At 37.5% G+C, this 14,210-nt stretch overlaps 1 protein-coding gene across 1 annotated transcript; it reads right to left on the bottom strand.

Annotated features, from left to right (window-relative positions):
• LOC110116265 (QWRF motif-containing protein 2-like) lies at positions 1-13,215 on the bottom strand. The gene is made up of 6 exons (XM_020849776.2): positions 11,633-13,215; positions 10,553-10,672; positions 1,645-1,761; positions 1,473-1,562; positions 1,253-1,360; positions 1-92 (listed from the first exon to the last, which is right to left on the bottom strand). The coding sequence occupies exons 1-6, from the start codon at positions 12,698-12,700 to the stop codon at positions 21-23; spliced, it is 1,575 nt and encodes a 524-aa protein (XP_020705435.2). The 5' UTR covers positions 12,701-13,215; the 3' UTR covers positions 1-20.
• Between the last annotated feature and the right edge of the window lie 995 nt (positions 13,216-14,210).

Here is a 14,210-nt window from a genome sequence, read left to right as displayed (position 1 = left end):
CCCCTAATCTGCTTTGTCAGCTACTGTAGCTGCATAAGGCTTGTCTTTCTTGATAGTTGTAATATATAGCCTTGAACACTGCACAGCTTCACCTGCAAGTATCAAAAGTTTTGCTTAAGGGGCTGCATTTGTATATAGAATAATAAATGTTACAATGTATTTGTAATATTTAAAGTTGTTTGGTTGGATGTGAAATAAAGGTAAGATGTTTTATTTTTTGTGATTGAATGGAAGTAAAATAAAAAATTAATATATATATTTTTTAAGCTTACATTCTTGCGTAAAGTTTTTTTTAGAGCACGGAGTAGCCGCGGCAATAAAATTGACAATGATTATGGTGCCGGTTGATGGGGATGGAGAAGGTAGATGCAGGGATAAAGTCTGTTGAGTTTGCGGTGTTGACGGTAGGGGTGTCAGTATTTGATACAACCCGAAATCCGGTCCAAACCCAACTCGAAATTTTTTGGTTCGGGTCAACCCAAACCCAAACTAGGTCGGGTTTGGGTTAGGGATTTCAACCCGTTTGTAAAATCGGGTTCGGGTTAACTCAGAAACCCAAAATCAACCCGGTTTGACCCATTTTTAATTAATTTAGGAGGGTTTTAAAAGATTGTTAGGAAATACGTAAATGCTATTTCCAAAAAAATAATAAACCATGTTGCCCAAATCGAATTAAGCTTAGTTTATTTTTAAATTGATTGAAATAAATCTTACTTAATTTAATTTAGGTTTAAATATATTGAACTAAATAACAAAATATTTAGTAAAACATACCCGAAGTGGGTCGGGTTCAGGTTGACCCGGACTCGAATCGGGTCGGGCTCAGGTATGAAAAACTAAGCCCTTTGCAAAAACAGGTCGAGTCGAACAGCGTCGGGTCATTTCCGGGTTTGACCCGAACCCGACCCGTGACCCGATTTTGACGAAGTTGGCGGCGATGCGGCGATGTCAGTTGAGTTAATAGTGTCCTAAGTCGAGAGACATGATGGCATGGATAGTGAAGGTGGCTTGCAGTCTATTCCTAATTTGTCTAATTTGGGCAAATTTTGGGTGCATCTAAAATAACCTATTACTGATCTTCCAAATTCCTCAAAAGCTATTTTTGCATTTGAACCAGAAACTTGAAAATCCTAGACTACTATATTTAACCCTACACTTTTTAGTACATCTAAATAAACAACCACGAAGTGAACACCTAATAAGAATGTGAACCAACTTGACAAAATAGATGGACTTGTACCGTGTTACTTACATGCAATGCTGCAACTATTGACAATAGATCTCTGGATTGGTAAAGCAAAGCTCGTTCATATGCTGCTGCTTTAGCGAGCTCAGATGCTTGGTAACTTATCCCTTCCACCTGTAGATGGAGTTTGTTAATTAAACTTCAGAGCTTCTTTGTAATGGAAAGAGAACGCAAATTTCTACATTCTTTTTTCATTTTAAAACAGTCATGAAAAGGTGGCATTCACCTTCGATAGTAAAGAGGATATGGAAGCTGTCATTGCATGCATAACGCCAACGGTCGAATTGATTGCATCTTTTACCTCTTGGATATCCAACTAATGTAAAGAAGAAACATGGTTGTTTTATTCTTATTAGATAGTTTGAAATCGCTAAAAGTTAAAATCTGATGGAACGAACCTTAGCTCCTCCAATAACAGGGAGACGAAGAGTGCTGGCCTTTAATGCTTCAATAACCCCTCTCAAGGAATTTTCATGATCATTATCAAGAGTAGACCACTCGTCTAAGTAAGCAATCTGCATTCATAACATGTAGAAAACAAGTTTTACTGGTAAATATAGTTTGGGTGGAGATGAATAAAGTTGGGTATGCAACTTATAGCCGTGTTAACTCCTCTGGAATATGTTTATGTTAATTAAATTGCTAATTAATTTTGTGAATCAAATATTAGTTGTAATTAATTTCATTAATTTACACTAGCATGTTATACTTTAAATACCTGTTTTATTACTAATCAATGCTTCTCTTATGTGTAGCATTATATGTAGCATATTGTATTGCATTTTCTTTTTTTTTTTTCTTCCATGTTATAAGGAGATGGGTCCTTCGGTTTGGAGTAGAGGCAAACCGAGAGCAGCGCTTGTTAGAAAAGAGAGGAACAGGACAAGAGTGAACCGAGCAGGTGCAAAGCAGTGGGAGTTTGCGAAATCGAGAGCTGGGCGTGTAAAACCGGTGAGAGGTAAGGTTTCTTCTTCATAAAAACAAGAGGGGAAAGGCTCGCAAACAAAGGAGGAAGGTGCGTGTATATTCTATTGCATGTTAGAAGCTTCTCAAGGACATTTAGTCCGGTAAAATCAAAGGATATTTAGGTTTTCAAAAGCAAAGAAAGAAGAGATTGATCAGATGATTTTGTTCCTTATATTCTTAAGATCAAGAACTTTACTTGTATGAAAAAGGTAATCTAGATATAATCTTTGTTCATGCTATTGTAATTGTTGGTGCAAGTTAATAAAAAAAAGAGTCATCTTTCTCCCCGTGGATATAGGCACAAATGTGCCGAAGTACATATATGCTTGTGTTCTTGATTCTTTGGTGCCTAATTTTGATTTTACATACTTTTTGCATATATATTTGCTATAGATTAGCTAGCAAGGTAGTGTTGATTCTTGTTTAGGGATTTCATTTCAATCTTGTTTGTTGATTTAGACAAGAAATTTGATCTCTTTGTAATAGGTCATCTAGTTTTGATGTATCTTGCATTTGCATTCAATAACTATTGCTATTGGCTTGCAAGTGATAAACAAATAAAGGTTGATTGATTGACAAGTATCTCATGGTCATCTTGTTCAAAGTTCATTGAAGTAACTTTTCAAATTAATTAGAAAATAAATAGATTAGGTTGCTGACTTTAATAATTATCATTTATAATTAGTATAATTATTTAATTATCAAAATTTTGATTTCATTAGCTTGCTTGTTATGTTCTACTTGTAGGTAAACCAAATTTGAAATCTCTAGGTCTTTCGTTTAAGTGATTTGTGGGTTCGTATTAGTAAATTTGACATATCAATTTCTTATATGCAACCTAAAACACTTAATTGAAAGTCTTATTAGCTATTATTTAGAAAGATCCTGAAGTTAGTTGGGTTTCAACAGTATTATTTTAACAGTTTAGCAAGCTTATGCTGTAGTGGAAAACTATAAATCAATTCTTTTGATATGTGAATCAAATTGTGGTTTGCGGAAGTCTTGATGATATTTATTTCCTCACAGTAGGAATGAGTATTCTTGGCTTGAATACATGTTTCTCAATCAGCGCTCAATCAAAAATATCAAGAAACAGATTAAATTTGACATGAATCCAAAATTCTCAACAAATGCTCAAATCAAAAGAATCTACTACTAGATTAACTGTGAGGTTCACCGGAATAGCTGCCAGTTAGATGAAATACATTTCTGATTTGAAGCTCACAGTGCTATTTGCAGTAGATTTTGGGTATAAGAAGCACACAACGCAAATAACAAAGGAAACTTGACCTTGATAGGGCGTAGCAGTCAAGGAATATAAAGTGTCAAGTACAACCAAGGAGATATAATAGACATGAGAACTATCTTAATATTGGAGAGGATCCCATACCTAAAAGGATATTATACAAATTACAATTACTAGTTTTTGGCCGAATATCCTGTGCCACTGAGTTTTCAAAAAAGGAATATTCCCCTTACGCCGATGGTGGGTGGGAGTGGAAATTGCAAAGGGGACCTAAATGGCTAAATCGCTTTACAGTGATTGATTATTACTTTAGATTTGCTTTGATGAATACACCACACAAGCTCCAAGTACACAACAATAAACAAAGTCCAGCTTCCCATTCATTTGATTTGCTTTGGGGAAGAACTTATCTTATTATTTTAATTTTACGTGTAACAACCCATGTTAGTTTGAATTATTTTAGCCTAAAACAGAGTGGTTCAGATCGATCTAAATCGAGTCTCATTGGATTCTCCATTGTTCCCTCTCCCCAGTAAGTAATTGATGAGGAGGTCAAGCAGTCTTGGAAACTGCCATAACAAAAGGAGCTGCACAAATTACTTCCCTTCTGGTGGGTTATATTCATTACATAGAGGAGAATAGGTATCATGCATGACACCCATTAAGTAATTTGCTCAATCAGACTTATCCTAATAAAGGTGCAACAAATTATATTCCTAAAAGCTTAAAATTCACAGCTATACTAATCCGTTTCATAGATTTGTAGCAATAATTCACATAGGGTAATTAATGCGGTAAATAATGCATATCACATTGATATCTCCCCTCAAAATTTATGTTGGTTTGCCAAGCAGTATCAATATGCCCATAAAGAATTGATGTCACTGCTATGTCATTGCCTCATAAATATGCTTTCTTTATGAAGATTTACAAAGATGCAAGAAAAATAATAAGTGTCAAAAGCTTCTTATTTTATCCTTTCAAGATAAATAGAATTGGAAGGAATTTGGATGGCAATAGTATGTATGTATGTAGAGGAGTGGTAGTGATGAGGACATCAGTAGGAGATTTCGACGCGTCTATCATCAAAGGAATCATATATCAACATCTATTCTTTAGAGTTTTTATTTATGAGGCATTAATCTATTTTATTTTATTTATGTTCTGGTTTACCATTGTACCCATGAGAGGGCTTAGTTCATGATGTAGCCCAAAGGACATTTTAGTCTTTTGCTTTTCTTTTATTTTAAGTCCTATATATAGAGGCCTTCTGATGTGAAACCAGGAATTGCATTCTTAGAAATTAATAAGATTTGTTAGAGCAACGAAAAAGTAATTTAATGCTTCTCAAATTTGACAAATCAAAACAAGATCTTAGAAGTTAACAATGCTTAGGCAAGTCGTTACAACTAAATTTGCAAGATCCTTAAAATAACAACTTAAGCAAAAGTAATGATATGATTAGTCAACTAGAATCCGATGGTTAACAAAGTAATCGTCTCACCTTGAGGCACAAAGTCACTCTTCTACTTCTAGGATTGTCGGAGGAAGATGACCCAAACGAGAAACGATATCACTCCAAGGGAGACGGCGCAGACGATCCGTAGTGATGGCGAGGGAAGCGACGGCGGGGAAGGTGGGGAAGCGGGTGGATGCCCGTGGATGATCCAGTCGTAGTTTGAAAATTGCCCGTCGATGACTTGCACAAGGGTTGGGAGGATTCGATCCAAGTAACCATCAATGGTGTCGTCGTGGTCAAACCCCACGTCGAAGAATGGAGACCGAAGAACGTGGATGTCTCCGTAGACGTCGAATACAAGTCCGCCTTCAAGTTCCGGATCCGTCATGCATGGTGGGATTGAATAGGGAATAAGAACTAGGGAGGTGGGAGCTTGCCGTGAGCTAGGGAGAAGGGGAGGTCACGGTTTGGGGAGGGAGAGAGAGGGGCGGGTGAGGCTAAGGGGAAAGAACACAAATCTGAAATTTTTATCCAGATTTCCAAATTATGAAGGGCTTAATTTCAGTTTTGAAATTTCAAAATTGAAATTAGTCTAAGAGGGAAAGAAATAAGGGTGTATTAAAAGAGTCTTAATGGGGGAGAGAGAGGAGAGAGGGGCCGGCCATGTATGGTGGTGAGGAGGCTTCAATATGCCCATAAAGAATTGATGTCACTGCTATGTCATTGCCTCATAAATATGCTTTCTTTATGAAGATTTACAAAGATGCAAGAAAAATAATAAGTGTCAAAAGCTTCTTATTTTATCCATTCAAGATAAATAGAATTGGTAGGAATTTGGATGGCAATGGTATGTATGTAGAGGAGTGGTAGTGATGAGGACATCAACATGAGATTTCGACGCGTTTATCATCGGAGGAATCGTAGATTGACATCTACAATTTAGAGTTTTTATTTATGAGGCATTAATCTATTTTATTTTATTTATGTTCTGGTTTACCATTGTACCCCTGAGATGGCTTAGTTCATGATTTAGCACAAAGGACATTTTAGTCTTTTGCTTCTCTTTTATTTTAAGTCCTATATATAGAGGCCTTCACTATTGTATGAGGTTAATGATTGATTAATGAGAATTTCAACTTTTTGTTCTTTGTTTTCTTGTGAGCTCTTGAGAGAAGAGAAAACCCTAGGAGAGGACCAAACAACACCCGTTAGCCGCCGGTAGAGGATGGGCTCGCAGTTCGTATTCATTTTATTTTCTTACTTCCTCTTACTCCTCCCTATACCGTCGGCTATTCACCCTTCCCCATCCCCAACCGCCGACCAACCTTCCCCTTTTCCCCACACCCACCGGCCAAGCTATCAACAAGTCCCCATCACCGGCCTTCCAAAACCCAAACCCAAACTCCACCTAAATTCCCCTAGCCGCCGACCTCCACCACCCATCCTAACCGCTGGCCGAAATAGCTAAAGCTAAGCCGCCAGCCCCTCCCATCCACAAATCCTTATTTTCAAATTCAAAAGGCCTCTTAAACACCTTCCTAATATAGCTTATGATTAATATGAAAAGTCTATTAATTTGAATTCAAATAATATTTGAAATTCAAAACCTTTCATAATTAGTAAATATATTTAGGAACCCCCCAAATCTCTCCAAATCTAAATTTAACTTGGAATTAATTTTAATTCCAACATTCATTGCACCAAGACAAATTCATTGAATGTAGACAATCTCCCCTTCCCCTTTATCTTGACCGGCCCCCTCTTTCACCTTTCTCTCCCTTTCTTGCTGCCATCCCCTATCTCTCTCTCCTCCACTTAAATTATTTCCCAATTAACACCCAATCCCCCCCATAATCCCTCCATCAATTATAGAATTTGAATTTGAATTCAAATTCTCCCTCCTTCCCTCTCAAATTAATTTCTATTGTAGGATAATTAATCAAGGAATTAATTCCCTCCTCTCCTCTTTACTCCTCTTACTACCTAAATCCCTAACCCCACGGCTCCTCCCTAGTCTTGACCGAAACCCTTAGCCCCCCCACCCCTCATCTCTCTTTATCCCTTGCTTGACATACCTCCCAAGGAAGAAGATACACCAACCTTAGCCTACTTCCCCATGAATGGCTGATCCCGAGCACGATCATGGATTCATGTATGATCTTCAAGGAAGAGTAGATATCCTCTAGTCTCCCTTCTCAACCTCAATTTCGAGATCGACGACTACGTTGACTGAATCATTTTTACCTTGACGTCTGCCATCGAGGAATAACAAATCTCCGTATAGTGGCGAGTTATCAGACATCGACCAACTTCTTCCATTCCGGCTAACTTCTCGTTGGGCAATACTGCAGGTGTTTTCTGTCTTTTGGTGGCATCTCTAAGTTTGCTAAAATTATTCTTCCACTAAAACCACCTCAGAGAGCGAAAGTGAGGAAACTCAAGGTGAAATTTCAATTTGTTAAGCGGTTGATTTATATTGTTTATGTCTTTAGCTTTACTATAAATTTGTTGTTATTTTAAATTGTCCTATTAGTCTTTCTTGTAATCGCATGCCAAAGCATAACTACAACTGTGAACTCCTAGAATTTAATCTCGGTGAAACATTGAATTTAAAATTAGCAAAGCTTAACAACTTGTTATTAACTCCTACGCAATTTCTATTTCCATATATGCTTCACATCAGGTAGTGCTCTAGGAAAAACCCACTTCAAATAAAATTCCACAAAGCCAAAAAATCTCTAAACGCTTGATAGATATTGCATAGTATTTTGACTTAGTAGATGAGTTAAAAACACGAGCCTATTTTTTAACTCTATCATGAAATAAAAAAATCACTAAGAAACATGCATCGACCTGTGCTTGACAGTTGAGCATCAAATCACCCAGCACAACATATCATTATATCTTATAAGAGCAGAGAGAACAAGCCAAAACTCAATATCCCAATAGGATATCAAATGATTCAACAAACAACAGCCAAATGTCGGTGGCGAGAATTTTGCATATATTGGCTTGCTGAATTGCAAAGGAAATATTTGTCTGAGTAATTCTCAAATAGTTTAAACTTCCTAGTATTTGTCAAAATATAGTGGGATTAGGGAGATCACATTCCTCATTGTGATACATTGTGTTTACTTCTGATGGAGTATTTTTGGGCAAGTACTTTAGAGGCCAACCAAAGTTATCAAATCTTGTGTTATGTATAATTATATTGGTTCAGGAAAGCATTAAAAAAAAGGTGAATCTCCAAACCTATGAGGTAAGAGCACCAACATTCTTCATATGGAATGTAAATTGAAGATATTATTGGAGACAACTAATTAAAGCATTGATCAAATTTTCATTATCTTGGCCCCAAGTAAGGTGTTATGGTTTCAAACTAGTATACACCCGTAACAACATGTAGTATTAATAGTGATGGAAAGTAAACAACGCAGCGAAACAAACAAGAAAGAGAAAATGCAGCAGAAAAGAAAGAACACCAGGATTTAATGTGAAAAAATCAGAAATCGAGAAACAACTATAGAGCCACACCACACAAAAAAATCCACTATGAAAATTTGGGAGAGATAGTACAAATCTCTTCTCTCACACTCTCTCCTTGCCTCTCTTCACATTTCATTCTCAACTCAATATAGACCAAGAGACGCACTTAACCTACACCAAGAGAAGAAACCTTCAAGTTAAGCATGAAAAACGAGAACGAAAACTACCCAGCCCAACTAGCACCATCGCGGCGCTCCACTCTCTATCTCCGGCTTGACTGACAGCACTGCAACGCAAGGGTTTGGAGCACCACAGTGCTCTGCTCTTTGTCTTCAACCAACACGAGTGTAAAGCACCCAATGTTGTACGGTTGTCAGAAAAAAAAATGGGGCAAGGCACTCAAACCCAAAGTAATGGGAGATCCGCATATCCTTTCAACTTATGAAATTTGCATTAATGGCTCTTACTTGTGGATCATGTGGGCCAAGGTGAGTTAGAAGCCTACCAAGTTGGGTAAGCCTATTTGCAAGTATTTAACCCCTTAAATCAATGGTGTATCTGGTCATTATCATAATTTAGGAGATTGGTTTGCTATTGACATAGATGATAGGCGGGGCATGGCACTGCCCAACTAGTGTTAGTAAGCGCCAGAAGGATCCAAAATTGAATTTACAAATGATGGACTAGGGAGGCTCATATATCCTCTTTTATGTGGCCTATGCAATTAAATTAGCTGCTCTCAATGGTGGACCATGCTGCGGGCCAAAGCAAGCTCATCCTAAACATTGGGGTGACATAAGTAGGGTAATGTTGTGAGTCTCATCTAGTTGGCCACTCTTGTAGGAGAGCTCTGTAAGCATTGGAATGTGTCGAATCAGCGTACTTGCATCATGACTAGTGAATTAGGCTTGTTTGACCCAAACCATTGAACAATTGTATTTAGTCATATAATTTTTGTAAAATCATTGAATTAACTAAATTATATTTGATTATAAGCTCCCAGTGACTTCATGAATTTGAAGAGGGCAATCCAAATGTGAGACTTGATGGTTACCAAGCCATAGGCTTAAATTAACAGCAAATTCTATCATGTATCTAAGATGACAAAATTCTAACAGAAAAGAGGGATAAGAATGAACTAAATGTTTCATTAAAAAAGGAGTCAAAATAATCGAGCTATCTAAGCAAAGAGTTTAGCCTAAATATGTAATGTGCATTTTGGCATAATGGGTTAAGCATTATTGAGAATTATTGAGAACACCATAGTTAAGCATGCTCTTGATGGTTTGCTCATAAGATGGGAAATCTCTTAGAAAGTTACACCAACAAGGTTAAAGCCATAAGATTCAATTTAGTAAAAGAGATGTTGGGTCAAAACGTATTATAACTCATATGTTGTGGGTTTGGTCATTACAATTGGTATTAGAGCCATATCTCTTTAAGTACAACGTGTGGTTTGGGTATGAACCAAGTGAAAATTATGAGATTTTTTAAATCCCAAATTTTAAGTAAGGTTCAAAGAGGGCTTGAAGTGAGAGCTCGGATAAAAGCCAAACAAAGAGCAGCTTCAAGTAGGCTTCCAGGAGAAAAAGGGGGAGCAAAGTTAAATAAAATGACATAATTGAAAGGGAAGCTCTAAATATGAGATGCACTTTTTAGTGTAATGAGTGCAATTTCGTAGAAAACCCCATAGCTAAGTATATTTGTGATGGAGCACTCTAGCGATGTGTGACCTTATGAAAACTTGCAACAAGAAGGATAAATTTGGTTTAGTAAAAAAAAAATTGTAACAAAAATATCAACTATTAACCAAATATTAGACCAGGTAAAGTTTATACTAGGATTTACTTGAAGCTAACCTATTTGCAGGGCTTTAATGTAACCTAGCCCTCATTGTGCTTAGGTCAAATTAATGTTCTACATTTTACATGACAGCAACCTGAATGTACAGATGAAAATTTTGATCATTTAACATATTTGCAAAAAAATGAAAGAAGATGTAAAGAGAAAACATAGGTGCAATGTGTTGTCAAAGATGAAGCAATACATAATAGATTACTATAGAAATTACAGGCATAATAATCGCAAACGAGCAACTTCAATAAAAAAATGAGCATAGCTAACTAAAAATCAGGATATTAACCCTTACTTGTCCCTTTAGCATGGAAGCCAGCTTCAAGTTTTGCATCAGTGCTTCTAGTTTAATTTGCTTATTCATGGCTAACTCATGTAATTCCGAGATGGTTATCCATGTATCATATAGATTATTCTGAAATAGACCAGCATGAAGACCTTAGATTATGAAAATTTACAAACTTTTCTTTTAAAAAAAAGAGCAAATTTATAAATATCATATAACAATAACCTTAGAAGCCAAGGGTCCGTTTGGGGAGAAATTATGCTGTATGGACACCGGACAGTTCTGAGACCAATCGGAACGCGCCACGTCACCCAGTACACAGCGGTACCAAGAAAAAAAAGTGATGTGACACGTTCTGATTGGTCTTCGGATGTCATCTGGGGTCCGCACAAAATAATTTTTCCTGTTTGGGGCTACCACAACTATTTCTAAAAATAGTTGTAGTAGAACGATTGTGTTGAAAATATATTTTTTTGAAAGTTGTTGTATATCAACTTACTTACAGCTACTTTATTCTAATAGATCTAATTGTAAAAAGTTATTTGGCGACAAAAAAATTAAAAAAATGACAAGAAAATTGTGGTCAAACAGATCTATTAAAACTTTCTTGAAAATAAAGCTGTTCAAAAGTTGCCCCAAATAGACCCTACGTAAATTCAACATGATAATCATTTCCAAACATATGGATGAATAGGATGATTATATAAAGAATTCTAACTAAGTTGCAACTTAGGGCATCTCCAACCAAAAAATTCGTTTTTCACTCTAAAAAGCAGCAAAACTTCAAAAATCAGTAATTCATCCCCAATCGAACCATATTTTCTCTATTCTTTGCGCGCTTCTTCGGCAAATTCCATAGCCCAATTTTTTGACGTAGGTGAACACTCCGACGCCAATATTGACGTCGCACTGTTCACCCGCCTAACTTTGGTTCGATTTGGAGTTCAAATTGACTGAATGGTCGAAGGCATGGTGGTATGCAATTCGGTTGGAGATGGTCTTCGAGCAAATCAAAATTTCAAAAAAATATTAAGAGATAACAGAAATCAACAAATATATCAAATTCAAACGCTCAGCGTTTCTCCCTACCTCGGCATTTATCAGATGCGTTGAAAATGCATTTTCTGCGCGTGCATTAATATAACGCCATTGCAGATACCGATTATGAAATAAGCGCAACATATGAGCATCTTCAATCCGGCTCTCGCCTTTCTTAGTTCTCCTCACTTCAGAAGCAAAGCTTATAATTGAAGGAGCATTGCCTACTTGACCATTGGAGTAACTCTCCATGATATTTCTTCTAGTCCTCAAAGTTCCATCATGTCTCGGGGAACAAGACTTAGGTCCATGTGGAGTAGAAGGAATAAATTTGGGAGATGGAAGTTGCAGGGTGTTAGCTAATGGCTGCTGCTTTCCATTAATCAGCTTTTGCGGGGTTTCAACATGAGGGCGAGGGCAGCCATTCTCCTGCCGAAACCTTGCGGGAACACAGATACCACGGGGCTTGGCCCGCACTTTCGCAACGCTCCCCGATGACAAACTATCAGAACCCGGCGACTGAGATCGATCACCAATGTTCAAATTAGTCTCATCAAGCAGCAATCGAACCGTCAACAATATGGGATTATCTCCATCTACAGAGCAGTCCAAACTCCTGGTTAACGAATTCGACTCTCTGGCCGTCGCATGCGGATTTCGCCGCATCCGCTGCTCATTTGGCTGGGAATTTTCGACACCAGTAAAAGATGCAATGGGTTTCCGGCACTCGGAGGTGGGTTTTCGCGGTGTGGGCTTGGTTTTGCTGGTCTGGAAGACGAACGACTCGCCCTGGAAAGAGACAGAGAGGCTTCTTGTAGTCGTCCGCGGTCGATCTACGGATTGGGCACGTTTTTGGGGCAAAGTAGATGGGGTTTGAGGCATTGGGGTGTGAAGCGGAGAAGGAGAGCGTTGGGGAGTGGAGGAGGATGATGAGGACGAAGACGAAGAGGAAACTGTAGAGAAACAGGAAGGGTTGGATTTTGAAGCAGAGATCCTGGAAGATGACAGATACCTCGAGTTGCTTTCTTCACTGCAGGCTCGCCACCCACGATCCGATGATGGGTTATTTGAAAATGCTCGCTCTTTGCCGCATCCAGCGGCAGTTACGGCGGCCACCATTACGCCTGCTAGAGATCCCGTAAACTCTTAGCCTCTGCTCCCCTAATGTGCACCTCTGGATATTGAGTTATAGTTAGCTGCAGATCAAGTTTGCTGCTTTGCTAAGCTAGAAAAAAAGAATCATTTAGCGCGAAAGAGAGAGAGAAAGAGAGTGTGTTGGTTCAGACGAGTGGCGGTGCAGAGATAAAAAGAGACTGGAGTGTAGAGCGAGAAAGAGCAGTGCAGAGAGAGAGAGAGAGAGAGAGAGCAGCGACGGCGGTCCAGCTGGGATGGGAGGAAGCAAAGCAGAGAGAACTAATGGGCGCGCGGGGAGACCGGTGGTTGGCTAACAGGAAATTTCTCAGCGGAGAAGTCGTTTTCAGTAACGTTAAGGAAAAGGAGGGGCTGATTTGTAATTAGCGATTTGAGGATTTCTTTTTAGAGAGGGCCGAGCCCACTCAATCAAGCTCAACATCCATTTGAAGATATTCCATTTTGTTTGAGGTCAAATCAAGCTTGATAGTTAGTTGACTATATTCATTTTTTTTATTTAAATTAATTTTGGCTCATTTATTTCGCTAGAGCTCCATCTGACCAAATACTACCTTTTTTTTTTTTTGGGGAAATTGACCAAATACTACCTACAAAGCATAAGGACATTGGTGGAGATATTTATGAAGAAATTAAAATATATATGGTCTAATGTAATAGAGTTATATAAAAATTTTATATGCATGCATGTAAATTCAGAGTGTTGCATAAAAAAATCATAAAATTTATAATAAAAATTTAAGAAAATATGACTAAGCTCAAATTTGATGGTAGACATATATTAGATATCGATGATTATAAATATAAAAGAATAATGTATGATAATTATAAAGCAATTAGTAATATGGAACATCAAGGCATAATAATGATGGACAGCTAAATCGATTATACTCATAATAGATGCATATATGATGATATGAAGATAAGTAATAATCATTGCTAGCTAGTGGGTGTTAATTGTAGGCAAGTGTTTAACAGTGGTTGATAGGATTTACGGAGAGTCAAGCAACAGCAATTGATCGACATGATTGTTTTTGTAGTAAAAAGGGATATTGAGAGACAAAGAAGGCATATGTTGGACATTGGTGGCTAGCCAACAACCTATATAGATAGTTGAAGAGTATCAGGTGATGGTTGATATGAAATAATGGAAGATGGCGGACGAATGTGTTGTTGGCTTTGTCATTCACCTAATATTATGGAAGAATTGCCGAATAAAAAGATAAGTTTTGAATATCGTTTATTGGCAAGTATCTTACCATGATCAATATAAAACACAAAAAATTGGACAATGATAGAGAGCCAAAAACCAAAAAAAAAAAAAGTTGAGAGACAACATGTTGATTATTAGTCGATATTTGGGTGTCAATTATTGATGCGTTGAGCGGTGATCAACAATGAATGTTAGAACTTGGGCAATAATAGACAATTTATTTGATCGTTCTCCAAATATAATGAGAGATCATGATAATCATGTGGA

The sequence above is a fragment of the Dendrobium catenatum genome, unplaced genomic scaffold, assembly GCF_001605985.2.
Source record: "Dendrobium catenatum unplaced genomic scaffold, ASM160598v2 fragScaff_scaffold_601, whole genome shotgun sequence".
In the NCBI taxonomy this organism is placed as follows: Eukaryota; Viridiplantae; Streptophyta; class Magnoliopsida; order Asparagales; family Orchidaceae; genus Dendrobium; species Dendrobium catenatum.
This window is presented reverse-complemented; position numbering and strand designations above follow the sequence as displayed.